Raw genomic sequence first — 23875 nt, forward strand, 5'->3', positions numbered from 1 at the left:
GGCTTCTTCCCCAATTTTTATGTATGTACATAACCTAACCTTTTTTTTTTTTTTTTCGTTTTGAACCGACGACGCCACGGGAACTGCTTTCGCAATGCTTCCGCGGCGCTGCCATCGTTTATTTGAAACAAATATTATTATACATACGGGGGTGGTAGACGGGACAATACCCCGACTTACCCCCCCCCCCTAAACATGACATTTATGACATTTATAGCATTTTGAGTTTTTACGACTTCGGCGCCTTCCTTGTCTTCTAGGGCCGACCGGAGTCCGCCGTTCTGGTGATGTCGTTCGTCCTATCCAGACTTCCGGTGTAGTCTAGATCCCTCCCGTGGTGTCATCGTGGGGGATGAAGAACGGTGGTCGGTGACACCTCCGACGAATCGCTATTACGATATCGAAATGTGTCTACGAGCCGTTCTTCATCGTGCGGCTTACGTCAGTCATGCAGCTGCTCCTCCCGTTCGTCCGCTTCTTTTGTGCTCATGATTGATTCGACCATCACCATGAGCTCACGTCTGTTGGTCTTGGCCTGTTCTAAGATCCTATACCGGGCTGTCGGTTCGTCGGGTAGTTCGTCAGGCCGATGGCCGCACAGGATTTCCTGCACGTCCCCGGGATCTGGTGGGCGTCGGAGAATCCTTGACAGGACACCTCGTTCGTCCTCCCACCTGGGGCACGCGAAGAGCGTGTGCTCCGCCGTGTCGTCGGGTACATACACTACGTGCAGTACCTGTTTTCGGCCTGGTTGAACCGCAGCAGGTAGCTGCGGAAACAGCCGTGCGCAGACAGAGCCTGGGTCAGCCGACCTAACATAACCTTTTTTTTTTTTTTTTTAACGGTATCGCATGGGGCCGAAAATACTTGGTGAGGCAATTCGCCAGCTCCCCTACATCGTTTATTAAACAATACAATACAGTTTATATGTTTATACATATGTGGAGGGCCTCTAACCCTCCCGTCAATATTGGCTTTCAGCCCAAAAATTAAGAAGTCTTAACTAAATTACATCGCTACTGCTTGCTCCCGCTGTCTCTCTCACTCCTCTTCCTCTCTGGTGGACAGGATATGGTGAACGAGTTTCGCGATTGCGGCCCAGTGGATCCTTGACTTCAACATCGTCGTGGTTGCGGTTTCTGCTGTGAATTTGACAAACAGTTCGGCTTCCAGCTCCATCCTTGTCCGCCACCACCAGTCACAGTTGAATATCGCGTGTTCAGCGTTATCCAGGGGGTCATTGCAGTCGACACAGTGCGGTTGTTCGACTTTTCTGATTCGGCAGAGGTAATACCCGAAGCAACCATGACCAGAGAGGAATTGGGTCGGATGGAAGTCCATCTGGCCGAATCCTCTCGAACACCATGTGGCCACGTCGGGAATGAGTCTCCTCGTCCAGCTTCCGGGGTCACCTTTATTTTTTTTTTACATTTGGAATCGAGATCAGGGAGTGGCACTGACGATAGTCATTTCACCCCCCATGTCCCGCTGTTTGTACCAATCGCTCGGAAATTTAATTCCTCGTCGGCTGGTACTTAGCGCGTAAAAAACGGTGCACTATTTCCACTGAAAAAACGATATTTTGCGGGAGCGACACACAAGCCACGTCCGTTCGCCACGACAGCCACCGCTGAGCTAACCTAACCTAACCTAACCTTTTTTTGTTTCGGCACCGATCGACAGGGGCGCACTGTTTGCTTTCGCGACACATTCCTTGCCCCTGTCGACCATCGTTTATTAAAACCAACATACAACTTATATTGGGATGTGGTGGGCAAATCCCCCACTCACAGTCCCTTACAATATTACGTTACTACTTACATACATATGAGGGCTCTACCCCTGTAATTTTGCTCTTTGAGCCACAATACTATTAAATTAGCTAATGTATAGCTGCTGCTGCTGCTGCCTGCACAGCCCTCTCATCCACCTCCTTCCTTGTCATGACAGCTGTAATGAACTTGACGACTCGATCCCATTTTTTCTTCGACTGTAGCATGCACTCCACCATCATTTCGCTTCCCAATTCTACTTCCAGGATACGTTTTTCCTGCCACCATCTGTCACATCCGATAAATTTATGTTCGACGTCATCATTCGGGTGATCGCAGTACATACACACCGCGTTCTCCCTCTTTTTGAATCGCAGTAGATACTTGTTGAAGCATCCATGCCCCGTCAAATCCTAAGTGACGTGGTAGCTAAAATGATCCCATCTCCTGTTCTTCCACACATCGATTCGAGGTATTAGCCTGCGTGTCCAACTCCCAGTAACATTCCGGTCCTATTCAGCCTGCCAATTATTCATTGCTCTATCTCTCGCTTACCTTTTAGCCTCAGCTAGATCTCTGCCATCTCTCCTTGCCTGCTCGATCTCTGATCTTCCAGCTACGAGTAGATGGATGGGTATTATGCCTGCTACCATCATTATAGCCGCGTACGACACCGTACAGTAGGCACTCGCAACCCTCAACGCCATCTTTCTCTGCGGGGAAGATAGTTTGTTGCGATTGACCTCGTGCTGAAGTGCGTCACACCAGATCGGTGCCGCATACAGAAGCTGTGAATGAACAACCGTCGTAAGCAATTTTCTCTTAGCGGCAGAGGGCCCTCCAACGTTGGGCATTAAGCGAGAAAGTGCCGCAGCTGTTCTCGTGCCCTTGTCACTTGCAACCTCTATATGCTCCCTGAAGCCCAGCACAGAGCTAAGCTGCATCCCGAGGTATCTCACATCGTCAGAAAGTTCTATAACCGTGTCACCAATTTTGAACGTCGGCTTATCATAGCCTCGCTTCGTTGTAAGCATTATTGCAAGAGACTTGCTACTTGATAGCAACAATCCCTGTTCTTCCATCCAGGTAGAGACCAGCTGTAAGGAGTCATTCATGGCTTCCTCCAACAACCAGGTAGTATACCCTGTGGCAACCACCGCCGCATCATCTGCAAAGCACACGATTTGTACACCTTCCGGAAGTTCCAGCCGCATCAAACCATCATAAAATATATTCCACAGTATTGGTCCAATGACCGAGCCCTGAGGTACACCAGTAGTCACCAAACGCCGTCCACTCTCCGTTATAATACTCCGCCCATCAAAATACGACCTGATCAATTTTATGAGATAGGCTGGAAACCTTTTGTGTATGAGAACAGCATCAATCATCTCCCACGGTGCGGAGTTGAATGCATTAGCGACATCAAGCGATGCTAGTGCACACAGTTTACTAGTATACAATTGGCCACTACCAACTCTGTTTACAATATTCATGACTGCCTCAATCGCCTGTGTGGTGGATATACCTCTCGTAAATCCGAACTGGTGCTCAGAAATTCCATCCGGCTGTTCCAGCAGATGCCGAGTTATCCTCACTTTTAATAACCTCTCAAACAACTTTCCAATAGAGTTAATGAGGCACAATGGCCTATATGACGATGGTTGGTCCAGCGGTTTATCCCCTTTTCGGAGCAGAACCAGAGTTGCTATTTTCCAACTTCCAAAGAATACTCCAGTCTTCACACACTCGTTGAATGTGTTCAGCAGCAAGTCTGGACGTATCTGCACGATAACACGTAACACTTCGTCCGGCACGCCATCTGGCCCGGGCGCCTTGCCTCTGGGTAAGCTACGCCCTGCTTCCGCAATTTCCTCCATCGTGAACAAGTTAGATTCCTGCATACTAAATGGTATTTCAGGATATTCTGGTGGTCTACTTACTGGAAATAAATGATTGACTATAGCATCGAGTCGCCCAGGTTGCTTGAGACCTGGAATCGGGCGCCTGCCTACCAGCTTTTTAACCACCAGCCTATAGGGCAAGCCCCAAGGGTCAGTGTCGACCTGTTTGCACAGCTCAGCCCAACATCTCTCTTGGCTTCTCCTGATTTCTGTTCTGAGCGCTTTTGATGACTCCTTCGCGTGTCGGTATTCCTCTGTACACTCAGCCGGACCTTTTCGTTTACGAGCCTTTTGATATTTCCTCCTAGCTTGGAAACTCGCTTTTCGGAGAGCAGCGATCTCCTCTGTCCACCAATGCACCAGTTTCCTGTGCCCGTGGAATACTCTCCTGGGCATACAGCTATCACATGCTGTTTCCAAGAAGTTTGTCAGCTGCAAGTCCCCAAACGTCATCAGTTCTGTTGGGTAGGCAGCCCTGAGGAACGCTGTTAGCTTCTCCTTGTCTAGGCGTCTCCATGACCATCCCTTGGTGTTGGATCGAGCCGACTCTACTGCACGACCCAACTTAAAAACGATTAGGTGGTGGTCACTTGTCATGTCGACCCGAAGAACTTGCCACAAATGTATCAGCCTTGATATTCTCGTTGACGCGAAGGTAACGTCGATGTGGGAAGAATGGCCGCCCGCTCATATGTTGGTGCATTACCTTGGTTGATGACTATTAAACCAATTGCACTAGCAAAATCTGATAGGGCTTCACCTTTGGCACAAGTCGTAGGGGAGCCCCAGCTCGGTGAGTGGGCGTTAAAGTCCCCCGTCACGATGTATTCGGTTGGCCCATTCCGAATACTATCGCTTAGTCTACCAAGATACGCCCTGTATTCCTCCAGTGAGTGTTTTTTACTAGGTGAAAAGTAGCAACTGTACACCCGGCAGGACTGGATGTCAACCCACACGTACCCTACACCTCGTCCGTTATTAGTTACCTATACGTCCTTGGACAATAGAAGACAGCAGGAGTGGTCAGTGCTGCCATACCAACCGTCGCTGTTTGGAATCTTGTTGGGTTCACTAATAATGGCCACATCAGCATTTTGCTCATACATCGTTTGCAACAACAGAGCTTGAGCTGCTTTTGCTCTGTTGAGGTTGGCCTGTAAGAAGCCTGTCATTTTGTACTTGACTTAGCCTCCTTATCTCCGCTAGTACCCGCAGTGAGCAACTTCGCGAATTCACTAACAGCAGATGCCGGCGCACTGCAGCCGACTGCTTTGTGCTCAGTTCCGCCGCAACGTCTGCAGCATTTAGTCCTGTCGGGACCGCCGCAATCTTTGGCCATGTGCCCGTATGAAAGGCAGTGGAAACATCTGACCTTTGGGTCAGCCATTCTAACCCTGCAATACACCATACCAACCAGCAGTCGGCCAGAGTTGATCAACTCGCGTGAAGCCTCTAATGGGATGGACACCAGCGCAGTCTGCGAGGCACCAAACCTTTTGCGGAGGCTTACCACTTTAATAGCATCCTGACCAATCACAGCAGCTGTGGACATCGCGGCCACGATTTCATCTGTGCTTGTCCATTGATCGAGATCACCTATCTCGACAAGGGCCCTCTGCTGGAGCGCAAGCACCTCCACCTCCGAACCAGCGGACCTAGCGTTTTCAGCACGTACCGCTTCAACCTGTGTTTGATCGCCTCGGACCTCAATGAGTAGGCCACCGGATTTGGCTTGCCTCATTTTGACCACGCTCTTGCCGATTATTTCGGCATTGACTCCGCCACGTATCTTCTTGGCCAGTTCAGGGAATTCCTCAGTACTTACATTGACGAGTATTGCCGACGGGCGAGACCTGATTCTCTGCTGCTTAATTGCCTGTTTCGCACTTATACGGATTAGTTCAAAAGGCACCTAGGTCGTGCCATCTGTCTCAGCTTTCTTCCCAATAGGATTCACCTTTTTCGCCGGCTTCTTCCTCACCACCTCCGTCCATAATTTTGATCCACCGTCCATTCTGTCGCCCCCGATATTGTCCTGAGGCATAGAGGCCCACCAACAGGGACTCTGTGTCATGGCGTCACTAGTCGCGATGCACGAAGGGTTGTTTACGGAGTCTATGGCAACATTATTGACACTGGTTGCTGCGGCGTGATTCTTTAGGTTTTTCAGCCTTTCTGCCGCGTTCAGGCGCTGTTTCCGTACACCTGTGACTTGTTTAAAAATTGCAATCGCATCGGCGAGCGCTATTTGCACCGGTTTTGCCACGTTCTTGGCCTCCCTCACAGCTTCAAGTATGGTGTTAAGCCTTCTGCCTACTCTCTCGATATATTCCTTCTCGAGCTTTCTGCCATGTCAACGAATTCGTGGAGCTGTTCCTCCGTCATCTCCGTCACCTTGGTATTTGCTATGTTCACCGACTGAGCTAAGTTGCCGCTGGCAATAAGGTTGTCAGCTAGGGTGGTCTTAATGGAGTCCCCGCTAGAGCCCGACGTGGATTCCATGGCGGGGGGGGGGGGGAAATCGGGTGACCCTTGCACCCTTTGCTTCTACTGTTTCTTGTCAGTTACCAGCCAAAAGCAGAGTAAGGTACACCCAATCTGAAGGTATCGGTGTCCTTGCCTTCTATGTCTGGTATTATTTCTCACTGTCCCTATCACTTGTGGTCTTCGTGGTCGTATCCGGAGTCGTCCTGGTAGGATGGGGTTTCGGGAGGGCAAATTTTTTCTCCCGAAGCTCTAGGATGAAATCCCGCCGAGTTATCGGCAAAAAACCCTTTTTGGGGGTTTAGGGCTTATGTTCCCGATGGGGGAAATATATGCGGTACCCCTCGGCAATGTAGCTGCCGTTTTCCCCAACTCTCTCCGACGCTTATTTTAAGACTTAAATCGAAAAAAACGCTAACCTCCGTGGAGGAGGTGATTTGAATCTCCCGCCGACGGACGGTTGACGTCGTCACTTGTGCGTCGACACTTGTTCACAAGCCGCAAATTGGTCACCGTCGCCAAGTCACGTGACCACCCTGCTTCCCCAGCGCGGAAAAAGCTGTTTGGCTGGAAATTCCGTTTTCACACGGGCGGCTTTGGGCGGCCGTGTAAAAGGATAGGGCGTGCCTTATAATCAAAGTTACTCACTTGGTATTTGTCGGACCTCGACGGTGAAGATGTCCACGGATACGTCTCGGCGGGCCGGAGGCGCTGAGCCACCGCGCGCGAGCGTCCAACTTGCTGCTCGCCTGAAACTCGGCCTCGAACTCAGAGGGCGGAGAAGCGGGTTTTTCCTGTAACTAGGGCGCCTAGCGCTGAGCGCGATGCACTGAACCCTCCGGTAGGGTGCGGTGGCTTTTAATCAGGTCGACTCAAAACCGACACCGACCCGAACAAGCACGTTTTAGCGAAAATCTATGATTCGCGTAACACGGTAGCGAATGTATACGTAAATCGCAAGAGTCGCGAATTCTCAGCGAAAACTCAACCAATTTCCACGCGGTTTGTGGCAATCGACGCAGAGCGGACTGATGCGTCGATTCGAACGGTGAGGTATTACTGGAGAAAAAAAAAAACTCTCGGGAGCGACGCACGGACACGTCTACACACCACGACAGCCACCACTGAACTAACCTAACCTAACCTTTTTTTTTTTTTTTTCATCGATTCAACAATACAACAATTTAAGTTTGGTCAGGCCAATCTCCTTACCAGAACTTTTACATCAAAAGTTATTTTTAACAACGCGAAGGGTTTTGGCCTTCAATAACATGCCATTCCGGCTACAAAAAACAATCAGACTTAACTATATATACATTCATTAATTTTTTCCTGCTGCTAGGCTCTTCTCTGGGAACTCGTGCCCTGACCGTCTTCGCGAGCAGAACTTATTCCGCCGCTCTCGACTGCTCATGCATCCGTGGGCTCACTGCACACCGCTCCGTGCCTGCTGTCTTGCCCGTTCCTCCTGTTCCCTAGTCCTCGTTATCCTCTCGATCAGCGATGACACCCTCTGCCAGTCCGCGCTAGACCTCAGCATGATGTTTACTAAATTGTCAGGCGAGAGCTGGTCGACGCCAAGGTATACACACGTTTCGGTTCTCCAGTTGTGAAAAGCGTCGCAGTTGAATACTGCGTGTTCAGTATCGTCTGGAGCCGTCCCGCACAGAGCACAGCTGTCGCTGTCGGTTTTCCCGACGGATGGAGGTACTCACAGAAACAGCCATGCCCGGTCAGCACTTGACTGAGGTGGAAGGAAACTTCACCGTGTTGCCTCCTCAGCCAGGGTACGAGATCTTTGATGAGACAGTACGTCCACCTGCCATTTGCCGCATTCTCCCAAGCTGTTTGCCATCTGCTCGTCAGCTGGTCCCTGGCTACGCTCTTCAGTATGCCCCCGTAGATTTTCTGCCGCTCTTCGGCCAGCAATGCAAATGGTTGCATGCCGCATACGACCGCCACTGCGTCGTACGATACTGTGCGGTAGCAACAGGCGACCCTCAGCATGACTCTGCAGTACACCACCTCCATTTTGTGTAATGCCTCGGCCGTTATGGAGGGAAACCAAAAAGGCGCTCCGTATAACTACTGGGAGTAACCTCTTAGGTTCGGAAGGATCTGGGTGAGCTGGTGGCAGGTATCCGACGCTCTCTTCGCCGTCCGTTCAGCATGCTCCTTAAAGTGCAATCTCGGATCAATCGATACACCCAGATATTTCACTGCGTCCTTCGACTCGAAGCGATGCTCCCCAAACTTTACCGTCATGCGGTTGTGCTTGTTGCGATTTGTGAGGAGTATCGCTTCGGACTTGTCGACGGCCAGCTCCAGCCCGTTGGCAGTCAGCCAATCGACAACGTCCCCAAGTGCCTGCTCCAGCCTCTCCTCCAGCAAAAAGGGTACGGATGCCGTTGCCAATAACGCCACATCGTCCGCAAACGCGATTAGCTCCACGTCCGGTGAAAGCTCTATCCCCAGGAGGTCGTCTTACAAGGCGTTCCAAAGGTCCGGCCCAAGGACCGAGCCTTGCGGCACGCTGCAGCTGACGTCCACGTGTCTGGCGCGTGGACGACTATTCTCCTTTCCGACATGTACCACCCTATAATGTTCTGTAGGTACGGCGGGGTGCTCTTCCGCGCTAGCGCGTCGAGGATTTTGTTCCAGGGGGCACTGTTGAACGCGTTTTTAACGTCGAGCGTTAACATACCAACAAACAGATTGTAGGCCTGCCCCCTCCCGTTCGCGTTTCGAACAGCGGAACGCACCTTCGACATCGCGTCAAGAGTAGATTTACCCGGTCGAAAACCGAATTGGTTGCCCACCTGGCCAGTCTTCATGAGGTGCTCGCGCAGCCTCACCGTCAGCAGCTTTTCAAACAGCTTGACCACAGAGTCGAGCAAGCACAGGGGGCGGTACGCAGACGGGTTGTCCAATGCCTTGCCCGGTTTGCGTAGTAATACCAGGTTCGCGGTCTTCCATTCTGGCGGGTAATACGCGTTCCTCATACAGCTGTTGAATAACGCAGCAAAAAACTGTGGAAAAAGACCGACCACGACCTTCAGGACTTCGTTGGGAATACCGTCCGGCCCCGGGGCCTTACCGTTCAGTAGCCCTCTCGCTGCCGCTTTCACGTCCTCCACCGAGAAGCATGCCCGATCGATGTCTTCCTGACTCACCGGTATGACGATTCTCACGCACGGAGGCTTCGTGGGGAAGAGGGTGCTAACAATGATATCCAGTCTTCCTGGCAGATCGATTCCCGGGATTGCTCTCTTCCGGTTCAGTTTCTTCATTACGATACGTGATGGGAGGCCCCACAGGTCGTTGACGACGAGCTCACACAATTTTCTACAGTTTTCATCCTTTTCTGCCCGTATTTTTGAAACCAAGAGCTTACGCTCGGACCTGAATGACTCCAACTGCACCGCGCAACCAGTGTCGTTCGTCCTCTTCCTCGCCCGGGTGTATATTCGCCTTGCCTTGTGGCATCTCGCCCTCTGCTCGGCGATATCCGTTGTCCACCAGGGGACGGGATGGCGTCTCGACTTTGAAGGTTGAGGATTTTTTTACTCCTTGGACACTTTCCGTCCACACCGGGGCACCATACAAGAGCCGACTGTGTACCACACTCCATCAGCAGTCTGCGCTTGCATTGCGTGTGGCCTCTGATGTTTGGCATTAGCCTCTCGAGTGCAGCTGCTGTGGCTTTGGCGCCCGCAGCTACCGATGTGGCGTGTTCAATGAACGACAGTCGGGTGTCCAGCCGCACGCCCAGGTATCGGATGTCATGTTTTACAGGAACGCTGAAGCCCTGAATTTGGAGATTGGGTGTCCCGAAGCAGTGCTTGCCTGTCAGAACGACGCACTCAGACTTCTCCGGGGCTAGAGTAAGGCCGTTATCCGTCATCCATCTTACAATATCGGTAAGGACTGGGTTCACCAGTTTTTCCATGATCTCGACGTTGTGTGCTACCGCCACAACTGGTACATCGTCTGCAAACGCTATTAGCTTAACGTCATCGTGGACCGACAAGCGCAGGATGCCTTCGTAGAACATATTCCACAGCGTCGGCCCAAGGACGGATCCCTGTGGTACGCCACAAGTGACCGGCAGGCTTGACTCTCCCGCGGTGCAATTCTCTCCGAGCAACAGTTCCCGCTCAGACATATATGATCTGATGATGTTAATCAGATAGCCCGGAACAGACGACCTTTGAAGGGCTTCGTCCATCAATCTCCAGTGTGCCGTGTTGAACGCATTTTTAACATCTATCGTCACAACTGCGCAGAGTCGTCTGTTCTGGACCGCGCCGCTGCCTGCCGCGCGAGCTGTTTTCAAGACCTCTTCTATGGCATCGGTGTTTGAGCGGAAGCGCCTGAAATCGAAGTGGAGACTACAGAGCCTCATTTCGGTGTGTGGCTGCAACCGGTTAAGCAGTAGTCGCTCCCACAGCTTCCCAGCACCGTCCAGCAGACTGATGGGGTGGTAACTTGACGGTTGAACTGGCGGCTTGCCCACGCCCTTGTGAAGCAACACCAGCTTTGCTTTCTTCCATCTCTGTGGAAACACCCCTCCAGACAGGCAAGCGTTGTATGTCTCGAGAAACGGCTTTGGGTGACGCTTCGCGGCTATCTTGATCACCTCGTTGGGAATGTGATCTGGGCCCGGTGCTTTTCCAGATGGCAGTTTCGCTACTGCTTGAGTCAAATCTTCCACCGTGAAAAGCAAGAAGCCGGCACCCACGTTGTGTCTGCGGCTGATAGTTCTAGTTCAAAGGAAAGTCCAGGATCTAGAGGGACCTGATCCCACGCAACCAGCGGCAGAGATGGAAACAGTCCGCACGCGACTTGGAGCGTTACCTGATCGTCCATGGCAGGCGGCTGCCGAACTAGCTTCTTGGTGACGAGCCTATACGGCACTCCCCAAGGATCGTTGTCGACGGAGTCGCACAGCTCTCTCCAGGACCTCTCCTCCGCTTTCCGTATGGCCACTCTAAGCGTCTTTCTTGCTGTGTTGTATGCCGCAAAGGTCGCCTCTCGGTCGTTGGTGTCGGCTCTCCGACCTGCGCGTTGGTAGCTCCTGCGGGCAGCAATTGCAGTCCCGCGAAGATTAGCAATGTCTTCGCTCCACCAGTGAACTGCCTTCCTGCCTCTGGGCAAAGATCTCTTTGGCATTGATGCTTCGCAGGCCTGACTTAAGAGATCCTGAAGCTGTACCGCGTAGTCCTCCGCTGAAGCGTCACTCCAGAGAGAGGGAGGTAGTCCCGCGCGATCCCAGTGTTCTTTGATGGCCTCTGGAGAGAGCTTCTTTACCGACCATCCTCCAGGCTGCACAACCCTCGAAGGCGATCGACGTGACCCGGCTTTTGAAACCGAGAACGCGATGTACTCGTGATCGCTTGCCGTGTATCGATTCGCGAGGACAGACCAATCGGACACCAGTGGTCGGTTGTTTGCCGCTCTTGCAAAGGTTACGTCAATCACCGATGCTGCATTCACCCTCCTGAAAGTCGGGACGGTACCCACGTTGCAGACCGTGAGATCGTGCGCTGACGCAAATCCTGATAGAAGAGATCCTCTCGTGTCATCTGTGGATGAGCCCCATTCCACAGAGTGAGAGTTGAAGTCTCCGGCCCGGCGCCTTTCCCGATGGAAGTCTTGCGACGGCGCAAGACCCGCTTCGTCAGCAGTGATTAGAGGCGTCGTAGTGGCCGCATCTGATAGGTCGACTAGGTATGCCGGTACCTCTATCTCCAGTGGGATGTCTTCCCAAACCGGTGGAGAGGGTGACGGAAACAGTCCGCGGGCCACGGCAACGGTCAGTTCCCGGTCCATGGTTGGAGTACGACGTCCAAGCCTTTTAGTCACCAGCCTATACGGGACGGCTACTAATCAGAAGCCCACGGTCAAAGCAACGGTGGACTCATCGGTGAGTGCCGCAAAGCTGTATAAGCAAATGGAGACTGCTGAAAAATCAGAGAGTGGACATCTTGATAGGGTGGGAAGGAGATTACAGACCATGATGGAGGCCGTAAAGATAGCCAAGAACGTCGCAAAGCCAGTACAACAGGCGCTGGCGGAGGCAATCGATGCGTTCATCAAAGCCAAAGCTGCGCACTCGGAGCATCTTGAAGTCAAGGCATACTGGGAAACCAAATTCACCGAAGAACAAAGGGAGACGGATACGCTGCTGGCACCGACCGCACAAACACACGCTCCCAAACCCAGCCCGGACCCTGCGCTGGCCGAAATAGCCTGGGAGATTAAAGAACTCAGGAGGGAAGTGGGGGAAATGCGTTCGGTCCAGGAGCACGGCGCGAAAGATCTAGCAGCCCAGGAGGGAAAATGGTCGGAGGTGGTGAGAAGAAAACCATCAACAACCAAAGGCACCCAGACACCAACAGTGAAGGCTACAGAAGGCGTGAGGCTTCCGAGGAAAAGACCACCAGCTATCCTAGTTCGGGTCAAGGAAGGAGCATACTCTGAGGCGCTTAAAAAATTGAAAAATAACGGGCAAGTCCAAGCAGTTTCAAACGACATAGTAGGCTTGACTAAAACTAGTGATGGCGATCTCCTTGTCTGGACAAATCCGAAACTGGAATCTTCTGGAAAACTGATGGAAGCGCTAGGAACGGCGATCGGCGAGAGGTCAGCGGTAAGGGAACTGGTTAGCTACCAAAAAGTAGTAGTCCAAGATCTCGACGAGCTGGCGACCGCGGAGGAAACGCTGGAGGCGATTGCTGCAGGAACAGGAGGACATGCAGACGATGCAAAAGTGGTGTCCACGCTGAAAGTTGTTAGAGGACAGAAGGGTCCATTGGGTCCTGACAGTCAACACACACGGTATAGACGATTTTTCTAATCCGGCAGAGGTATTTTCCGAAGCAGCCATGCCCGGAGAGGAATTGGGATAACCTGGGTTAGGTTAACCTTTTTTTTTTTTTATAACGGTATCGTGGGGGGCCGGAAATACCCGGTGAGGTAGTTCGCCAGCTCCCCCACATCGTTTATTGGTCACAAATTACAAATTATTACAAATGAATATAAATTTAGACCACATTTGCGGTTCACAAAAAGAACAGATAGCCCTACGCTATCAGGGTTTGGCCTTCGGCCTACAATAATTTTCCTTAACTAACGTTATGCTGCCTGCGGTCCGCGTTGACGTTATCTCTCTTCCTTCTCCCTCGATGATAGGACGAGGTCGATGAACTGATTCACTGCCTCCCAGTTCTGCTTCGACTTCAGCATGTCTCCGATGGCGGATTGTGGAGTGAAGTTCCCGTTGATCTTCGTTTCCAACTTTGTCGCCACCACCTGTCGCACGAGAAGAAGGCGTGCTCTGGGTCATCCATCCCGGCTCCGCAGTCCACGCATTCGGTGCTCTCCGCTTTTTTGATTCAGCACAGGTACTTTCCGAAGCACCCGTGCCCGGAGCAAAATTGTGTGAGGTGGTAGTTCAGTTCACCATGCTTCCTCGCTCTCCATTTGGTTATATCAGGTATAAGTGCACTAGTCCATTGACCAGTGTCGCTGACGTCCCATCTCCTTTGCCATTGTGCTACGGTTGGGTATGTGGGCTCGGTGCCAGTTGCCACGTTTGTTATACTCCGCCTTCTCCTGTAGTCTGCCTCACGTTCTCTGGCCAGCAAATCCGCCGGCGGGATGCCTGCTAGGACGTTTGTTGCTGACTCGGAGACTGTCCTGTAGGCGCAGATCTTCCAAAAGAAGTACCCTGCGCTGCGTCCTGTTGAGGAGCTTTACATTTCCAGGAGTAAAGTCCAACACAGGAGCCCATGACGGCGCCCCATATAGCAGTACCGACTGCACGACGGACGCGAGAAGACATCGTCTGGCCTCGCGTGGGCCACCAACGTTCGGCATGAGCCTTGCCAGGCTTGCTCCTACCCTGTCAGCCTTCTGTGCCGCCTCCGCTATGTGGGCCTTGAACATGCAAGACTTGTCGATGACAATACCGAAGTATGTCATCTTGTCTGTCAGGGTTATCGGCGCACCGCAGACTTCGATGTTTGGTAAGGCATACTTATACCGACTGGTAAAAAGCACTGCCTCCGTCTTTTCTGCAGCAATTTGAAGGCCAAGGTCCCCGATTCTTCTGGATAATTTCTCAAGCTGTGATTTCGCAGCTGGTAAACTTTGACAGCAGTTTCAGGGACTGTCAAATCAGAATATCTGATAACCAAGGAAGCCGAACAGCCTTTTGTAGAATACCGATGAAGGTAGCCTCAAAAGTGGCAGACGCTTGTAGAATCCACATAGGCTGGGCGATGTGCAGAGCCAAACTGTTGGAGAGGAAGGATAGGGTGTGCTATAAATGCCAAGGGACAGGGCACGTAGCCGTGGCTTGCAACTCAGAGGCGAAGCCGAAACCGTGTTTCACGTGTAAATCTCTGGAACACCTGGCTCGAGAATGTGTTCCTCCACCAAGGGAGAAAACCAAACCGACGCGAAGCAGGACTCCGTCGCTACAATGCGAGGAACCTGAGAGGAACCCCCCTCCAAATGATTAAATACATTCAATGCAACCTGAACCACTGCAAGGTGGCTCAGGACCTGCTCGATCAGTACATGGTGGAGCAGAAGGTAGACGTCGCCCTCATTAGCGACCCATACTGAGTAGACGGTTCCTCAAGCGCATAGTATACCGATATCGGACTAAAGAGGGCGGGAATACACGAACATTGAACGGGGTGCAGGTATACAGCTGCTATGCCTCCCCAAACAGACCACTAGACCAATTCTACAACTTTTTACAAAGACTGGAAGACAGCATCAGAGCGATCCCGCCCAGTATTCCTGTGCTGGTGACGGGAGATTTTAATGCAAGATCAGCTGCGTGGGGAGACTGGGTGGACAACTGAAGAGGAGAAGACCTAAGCTCCCTACTGGATTCCCTGGGTCTCATCATAACCAACGAGGGGTCGACTCCTACGTTCACCTAGGGGAGCCGGATCTATAAAGGACGTAACGGCAATGTCAGAGCAGCTGGCGTGCCGATTTGGTAATTGGATGGTCATGGACGGCGTGTTCAATTATAGTGACCATAACTATATACAGATTTCCGTGGATGCATCTCGAAACAGAAATCAGCCTTTCTCCCCCAAGAGAGATGGCGGCTGGAATACGTCGGGCGGCATCGATATAGACAACCTCCACTGTGGCTTGCTGGTTGCAAAATGGTTGGAAGATTGCCAAGGAACTCTCGATGTAGCGTCCGAAGCCCAACAGTTGGAGATGAGAATCACCGCGGCTTGTGACTTCGCGATTCCGAAACGACGGCCCCCAGGCATGGGAAACCCCCCGCCCACTGGTGGAACGCCGAGATTTCCCTCCTCCGGTCAAACTGTGTGAGGACCAAACGCAGCAGAACGAGGATGGTAGCTCAGATCGCTCGTCTACGAAGGCAGGCATCAGTCGACTTTGATAACGAGCGCGCAGAGGCAGAGCTGACTAGTACGAACGACGCTTATCGTGAAGCAAAGCGCCAGCTAAAGCATGAAATTCTTCGCAGCAAAAAAGCCTGCTGGACGGAGCTCATCCAGTCCGTGGACAACGACCCGTTCGGTAAACCATACAAAATAGTCATGCGTAAGCTAAGAGGGCCCCCTGCACTTAGCACAATGGAGCCCGAAACACTTAAGGCAGTCATCAGTACACTATTCCCCAGCCACGATCACAGACAGGAGCAGCTGAGAGAGGAATTGGTTAGGTTAGGAAGAAGTATTCACGCAGAGTGAAGTGGACAGCGCGATAGCTAGATTTAAGTGCAGGAAGAAGGCCCCAGGGCCTGACGGGATCACAACCAACATCATAGGGGCAGTCCACAAGTTTGATCCCAGCCTTTTGCTGAATGTCTACAACAGCTATCTCCTTAGGACAGTGCTTCATTGGTCACGGCTTCCAACTCCTGGGACGACTTGGCCCTGGTTACCAGCATCGTGTCGTCCGCGAATCCCAGCAGCTTGGCTCCGCTGTGCAGCTCGGTTCTCATGACGGCATCGAATGTAGCGTTCCATAGGAGAGGGCCTACGACGGAGCCCTGGGGCACGCCTCCGGAAATCTTGATCTCCAGCGTACTGCTCTCCACGCAGTTTGCGTACACCGTTCCCGTTCTCCCGGAGAAGTACGACCGGAACATGTTCTGCAGGTACTGTGGGACACTCCATCCCGGCAGGGCATCCAAGATGTCCGACCACTTGATGGAGTTGAACGCGTTCCTGATGTCAATGCTAACGGCTAGACAATACTTGCCTCCGTCAACCTAACCTAACCTTTTTTTTTTTTTTTACATGTGGTATCGGAGACTAAAGGGTGGCACCGACGTTAGTCATTTCACCCCTTAGCCTCCATCGTTTATTGTGTATTAAAATCAACATTGACAAACAATAAATTAATGTGTAACACAATGGCTATGTAATCGGCCTACAGCAGATAAAACTTAACTTAGTTGGTTAGTTGACTTGTGCCACTTGTCTTCGTCTCTCTTCATCCTCCTTCTTTTTCAGGACTTCATGTATGAAGGCTGTGACTGTGTTCCAGGAGCTCTTGCTTGACAGCATGATTCGGATGATGGTATCTGGGGTCATCGTGGCTCCGCATATGATGTTGGCTCTGGCTCGTATCGTTTCCCACGCGTCGCGTTCAAAAAAGGTGTGCAGTGCATCATTTCAGCATGACCACAGTACCAGCACTCTGGAGAGCCTAGCTTTCCAAACCTGTGCAGGTATTCCGGGAAACACCCGTGACCGGTTAAAAATTGTGTGAGGTGAAAGTTGGCGTCCCCGTGCTTCCTGTTCAGCCATTGGGCGATGGACGGGATTAGGCGATGTGTCCATCTACCTGTGCCGGGCTTGTCCCACCGTGTTTGCCATGACTCGAGGGTGACGTCTCTGGCATTCACTCTGGCTTCTGGGTCGTCCTTGTTTGAATAAACGAAGAGGCGTTCTTTGGCTAGTAGGTCGATCGGCGGCATGGATGCAACTACGAGTGCCGCGTTCGTCGAGACGGTGCAGTATGCAGACACTACCCTGAGCGCCGTTTTCCGCTGAACCTTAGCCATCTCCGCTGTGCCTTTGGCGCTCATGTGATCAGCCCAGATTGGGGCGCCGAACAGTAGAAGCGAGTGAACTACGTTCCCAAGTAGCCTCCTCTTTCTGGCCGTGGCAGCACTTATGTTCGGCATGATCCTGCTGAGCTTCTGGCATGCACTGCTGGCTTTTGCTGTGGCGTTCATTGCGTGGTCAGTAAAGCCAAGCTTAGTGTCGATTTGAACACCCAGATATCTAATGTTCTTGCTGGCTTGGACGATGGAGCCTTCCACGACGATGTTCACATCGGTGTGAGTTCTTCTGGTCGTGATGACCAGAGCTTCGGACTTCTGAGACGCGATCTGAAGTCCTGCTTCCTTCAGCCAGTCGCAGGACCGTTTGTCTGCTTCCGTCAGGTCACTCTCGATAGTGAAGTTTTCGCTGGCCTTGGCCACTAGGGTGATGTCGTCGGCGAATGCAATGGGAGTGACGGAGCGCGGGAGACTGACGTTCAGAAGATCGTCGTAGAGAACGTTCCACAAGGTGGGTCCGAGAACCGATCCCTGCGGAACGCCACTGATCATCTGACCTCCTGTGGTGGTGTATGTGATGGAACGCTCAGACAAATAGCTATCGACCATTCTGCATAGGTACCCGGGCGTGTCCTTATCGCGGAGTGCATCCAGTATCCTGGCCCAGGGTGCTGAGTTGAACGCATTTTTTATGTCTAGGGTGAGAACCCCTGTCATGCTCTTTGGACCGCTACCCTGCGCGATGGACATAAGCAGACTAACGGCATCGGTGGTGGATCTGCCACTGCGAAAACCAAACTGGCGGTCGCTGAGACCATTGGTGTTGTCTAAGTGGCTTCTAATCCGGTGGTCGGGGATCTTCTCAAATAGTTTTGCCGCGCTATCCTGCAGACAGAGTGGTCGGTAGGATGCTGGGTCTTGTAGTGGTTTGTCTCCCTTCCTCTTAGCAGCACGAGCCGAGCCCTCTTCCAGGTGGCAGGGAAGAGACCCTCTTTGATGCATTTATTGTAAACGCTGGTTAGTACCTCCGGGCGTTTGGCGGCCAAGAGCTTCAACGCCTCATTCGGGATACCATCCGGTCCGGGGGCGATATTATTCTTGGTAAGCTTTGCTGCTAGCTGCACCTCGTGCTGGAAGCCGTGATGGAAGCATCTGAGAGGTCTGATTCGGATATATTTGGCCAGTAGCCGTGTGACCGGGGTGGATGGGCTGGGAAGAGTGCGTTGACTATGCGACTGGCAACTTCAGGAGATTCCAGACCGGGGATTGGCTGGTGCCTCTTGAGTTTACCCATGACTAGTTTATAGGGAGTGCCCCGGGGATCGTTTTCAACGGTGGCTGTTTCTTCCGTCGATGCTGCTAGGGGACCCGTGTGTTTCTTCTTCCTTTGAAACACCCTGCGCGCATGGTTGGCCGTTCTTCTAAGAGCGTTGATTTCGGGTGACCACCAATAAACGGATTTTCTACCAGTCCCGACAACTAACTTTTTCATACTGGCCTCATGTATCTTAGAGGTCAGGAGGACAGCACACTCCTCAGCACTCGTTGATATCGGGGCCACGGGCAGTAGTTCCGAGGAGAGTGCTTCTTCCAGCTTCTTGCGATTAAACTTCCACTTGATCGATGATGGAGGGACGCTGGAAAGGGGGCTTGGTCCGTGTGGATATTGTAATGAATGTAGCTATGGTCGCTCAAGGATTCTACATCCAAAACGCCCCAACTGGAGATAGCGCCTGCCATCCCAGGGGAACAGAAGGTGACGTCAATGATCGAGCCGGACTTGAATGTGGGATCATTACCCTTGTTGCAGACAAGAAGGCCAAGTGCGTGAATCGTGTCGGATAGTGCATCGCCTCTGCGATCGTTAGTCTTTGAGCCGCAGTCTGAATGCATTGCATTGAAGTCGCCTGCGAGCAGGACACCCTCCGTAGCAAGCCTGATACTTTTTCCTAGTCTGAGGAGGAAGTCTTGGAAGTCGGCGTGGGAGGTATTAGGGGACCAGTAGCAGAAATAAATCCTTATCCCAGCTGTTGATATCCACCTGAATCCAGCCTCGCTGGACCCAGTGCTGGTGATGACTGCGTTTTTTGGGTTGACGATTGCTGCTCTGTTATTGACGTCGACGTGCCAGCTGGAGTCTGCTTTGTTATATTCAGATACTATGAGAAAGTCGGCTGATTTCTCAACCGCCATTTGATGCATGAGTGCTTGAGCTGCTTTGCAGCAGTTTAAGTTTATCTGCAGTACAGTTATCATTGTTGCGGTGTAGCTCTGGGGAGGCTAAGGGACGCATGATTGCTGCGTGACTGAGCCTTCTTGTAGGATGTACACTTGCTACTGCCAGGGTAATGATCCGTGGGTGCTTTGTGGTCCTCGCAGGCCACACATCTAGGTGGGTTGTTGCGCTCTGCCGCCCTGTGCCCAGCTATTGCGCACAGGCTGCAGGCGTCACGGCGATCTATACCGGTGCACTTGGACCTCGTGTGGCCAAAGCCAAGGCAATTGAAGCACCTCGTAACCTTAGACGGACCTTGGCCCAGACCAACCCGATGCGCACTTTGCCCGCCTTAGTAATCATTGGGACGTCAATGCGTTTCATAGATGCAGTGGCTTTCCTTGTGCCATTGGGAGCCGGCCTGACATTCTTCACTCTGACTGAACTGTCCGTGGGTGGTAGGCCAGCAGCTTTCTTAAGGGCGTCGGAGACCTCTATGTCTGTGGTCACACCGTCCAAACCAGTGATATCCAGGTCAACGTAGCTAACCGACCCTCTGATGGTTGCACGATATCCTAAAGCGTCCCTAATAGCTGCCTCGAGTCCGCTTCTCTTGGTTTCATCTTTGGTAACCCTTATCAGGACTTCCCCACCCTTGCTCTCGGCGATAGAAGTGATGTGGGCCCCCGTCTTCTCCACGTCGACTTCTTTCCTCACTACCTTCAGGATATCCGCAAACGTTTGCTCCGTGCCAGTCTTGATGGCGATGGCATCTGGCGGAGGGCGTCTGGGACGTTTGCTGGTGGTCTGTATACCACTCTCTGCGTTGGGAGGTCTCGTTGTTTTCGGCTTGCGTGATTTTCTGTTGACCACTGACCATTCCTCGATGGCAGAGCCCTCATGGATTGGCTCAGGGATGACTGTGGTCAGGAGCTGCTGTTGCTTCTGCCGCCGCTTCTGGGGCTGCTGTGGGTTCTGGGTAGGCTGTTTCCGCTGTCTTTGGGGATGATGCTGTTGTTGCCGTTTGGGCCTCTCTGGCGAGACGGGTTCTCAGGATGGCGAAGAGGTGTTAGTTGAGGCGTCCCTGGACGCCACGTAGCATGCGCTCACCTGTTCTGGAGATTCTGTTTGGGAAGCTGCTGCTTTCATAGGTGTTTTGCTCGTGGTTATGGACAACTGGGCACATACGACAGCATGATCTTGTGCGAGGCGTGTGGAGGTTTTGAAAGCCTTCACGGTCTTCTCATGAGAGCTCCTCATTGTGTCGATCAAGTTCAGGACTTCTTCGATTGCCGTCTGCACTTGTAGGCTCTTTGTTTTGGCACTCAAAGCTTGGAGGGCGCTGGCTTTCTCCAGCACGAAGTTCAGCGCACTTTGCTGTCTAACTATCTGGTTCTTAAGGGAACTCATTGCTGAGGCCAAAGATTCTATGCTGCCAGCGGACGATGGTTGGTGCGTGCCCGCCTGGGACACGGCTGTCTCAGCGCTAGTATTGGGAAGAGTGGCAGGGGCCTGGCTGGCCACCCCCGCACTCTCACGGTCGCATGATGACGACCGCAGTGAGCCCGCTACGTTGGACCCAGCTGTTACACCGGGACCACTCACTGCTGCCGCCTCCTGGGTTTCCTGATGCCCTGGAGAAGTAACCAAATTTCTGTTATCGACTTCCATTTGTAGTTTTTTGAAGGGTGGCTCTCCCTTGCGTTTTAGCCTTGCCGTCAGGGGGATTTTAAGTGAGATCTTGATTATCTACTTTCTGACTTAGCGTTTCCGCTAGTGGTCATAACTAGCTCAACCACAGCCCCAGCGAGTCCGACTCCAAAGGCCCGGGTGTTGTTGGGCCTCAGTACCGGGGCACTGACCTTGCGGCAGTGGGGCTCCCCGGTCCCGCTGTACGGGTTTACGGTCGTGACTGATATTTAAACCTGTCACGACCCCACCCCCGGTCGGTGGTTGACTCAGGCGGCATGGGGTCGTCAGGCCCATCCCAGCCAAAGCTAGGCCCTGTGCTGGTGTAGGACGGAGTGGTCCTACGGTGAGTGCTGTTGCATGTCCTGTTCAGCTTCTTCTCGAAGCCGAATCCTTTCTTCTGTTCTGGTGTTCTCCTTCCTGATAAGTGCTTCCCTCGCGAGTTTTTCCAAGGCTGACCATGAAGATCTTGAGTTACTGAAAACTGCGGGTTCGCACGGCCAGTCAATCCCATTTCTTTACAGTGATTCCTGTAGCCTTTGTCTAAGATCATCAAATATCGTGCAGTGATACAGAATGTGTTCAGCCGATTCGTGTGCGTGAACACAACTGCATTCAGGTGATTCTGTCAGATTGAACTCGTTTAACTTCCCATTAAAGTCTCCGTGGCCTGTGACGATCTGGGACGTGTAGTGGTTGAAGGATAAGGGTATATGAATTCTTTCCATGATGGACGGAAGGAACTTGTGCGTCCAGCGTCCTTTGGGTGATGCATTCCAGAGATTTTGCTACTGCTCTATTAGGATTTCCTCAGAGTCCGTTCTTGCCATGCCGTTTGCGGTTCTAATCGCAGATTCTATGTGTAAGTGTTTCGGAGGTGTGCCCGCTAGAACCTGGAGAGCTCTCGTCGACACCGTGTTGTAGGCCCCGGTGACGGCATGGAGCACCCTTCTCTGTGAAGACTCCAACTTTTTGATGTTGTTTGCGCCTTTTATTGACGGGTACCAGGTTTTTGAACCGTATAATATTCTTGGAATGTAGACTCTTTTGTAAAGTAGAAGTGAGAGCGCTGATGACGCACCCCACTTAGACTTTCTGATAGATTTGAGCCAGGAGAATACATCCGAGCTTGAATCCAGAAGCTTCACCGCATGATTTCGAAAATTGAAGCCTTCGCTAAGGTGTAGTCCGAGATATTTCGACTCCTGCACCGATCTTATTCGTCCATCGTCGAAGGACGCCGTGAATCCTGGAACGAGGCCGCCTTTGAGAGGGATCATCACCGATTTTTCCTTCGAGAATTTCAGGCCTCTTAAGCTAGCCCAGGCCGCGATCGTTTTTAGTGCTGTCTCAGACTTCCATATGACGTCTTGTCTGCTGTCACCAGCTACAAATAAGGCATTACTAACCACTGTGTGACGGGGAGTTATAAGACCATTCCCTCGGGGGTTTTTACACCTTTAGCCATATGTTGCGAGGGCGGCTCCTTCACGCCTTTGGGTGACGCGGAAACATCCCTCCGACGGGTTACGTCAGGGCGCCCTGGCGCCAGGCTGGCGGTCTCGCGCCGGCTGAACCGCGTCGGCGAGCGCTGGATTCGACCCAGTCAAATAGCTCCCCTTCTACTAAGGCGCTACTCCCGACAGCCCCCGCGAGGCCATCCACATATGTCACGAACGCGCGGCCGGCGAGCGCGAGCACGCGTGCGTCGGCCCGACGCACGCCACACAGCTCGAAGGGCACTGTTACCGTTCGGGCGTGAGCTAGGTCGGGTTTTCAGTGGGGCTGTCCTCGTCGCCCACGGGATGAGATTGAAGGATCCGTTATCCAGAGTACTCACAACGACTCTTTTCCCACTAGCATCGACACCGGGGCAGTTCTTACGCTGACGCGATGCGACTTTTTGAGTGGTACGGTTTTCTTTTGCCGGGTGCCGTGTCCGTACCGAATGCTCGGGTTTGAGTGCTTGTCGGTGAGTGTCCCCCAGCCAGACTTCCACCTTGCACGTGTTCGCACACGAGTTGGTCGGGCCCGTGTGCTCTCAGTCAGGTTCGTGCTAGAAGCACCAGCACGCTAACGGAGGTCCGCGTCTGCTTCTCTCGCCCAAGCCCACCGGTTTGTCGCAGGTGGTATGATTCCCCCACTTGGGTAGATGGTTCCCGTGCGGAAAAGGAAGGTGCCCTCCATCACCTCGGTCGTCCTTATATGGGGACCCACGTCGGGGGCTTTTGACGTGCCTATTAGGTCTTCCCTTCCTCAGTGCGTTGATACGCCTGGAACACGGTTATTGGTTTTTCCCATGAGTCCGCGCTCTGCGTTTCGGTCCGCTCCGATCGCCTGCACCTTGAGCACGGAACTTTTTCGTAGCTGACGGTTCGGGCAGTCGTATGTGTAAGCAGATGCTCTGCGATCCTTGAGGACCTGCATATGGCAAGCTGCCCATCTCTGGGGTATACTGTTGGAATGGCTGGTCTGCTGAAAACTGCCTAGCCAGTCCTCTTTTCCTTCATTAATGACCCTTCCCCGTTGCCACCGGTAAGTCTCTGAGACCACCTCCAGGTGCTTCCTATTACCCCAGGAAGCTCGGTTTGGAGATGCGCCCTCCACTGGCGTTGAGGTCGGAACGGGGTCCTCAAGCGGCCCGGGGGTGCGAAGACGCCTTCCGGCCGTTCTCATCCGCCCAGTCCTGTACCCAGGCAGGACATCGTCAGTCGTGGTCTCAATCCCGCGGCTC

General features: G+C 52.5%; 1 protein-coding gene across 1 annotated transcript; it reads right to left on the reverse strand.

Moving 5' to 3' along the window:
• Positions 1–7708: 7708 nt before the first annotated feature.
• On the reverse strand, positions 7709–8191 carry LOC132952728 (uncharacterized). Its single transcript, XM_061025133.1, has one exon. It carries the CDS (start codon positions 8189–8191, stop codon positions 7709–7711), a length of 483 nt encoding a protein of 160 aa, XP_060881116.1.
• Positions 8192–23875: the final 15684 nt, after the last annotated feature.

This window comes from Metopolophium dirhodum, chromosome 1 (genome assembly GCF_019925205.1).
Source record: "Metopolophium dirhodum isolate CAU chromosome 1, ASM1992520v1, whole genome shotgun sequence".
Lineage (NCBI taxonomy): Eukaryota > Metazoa > Arthropoda > Insecta > Hemiptera > Aphididae > Metopolophium > Metopolophium dirhodum.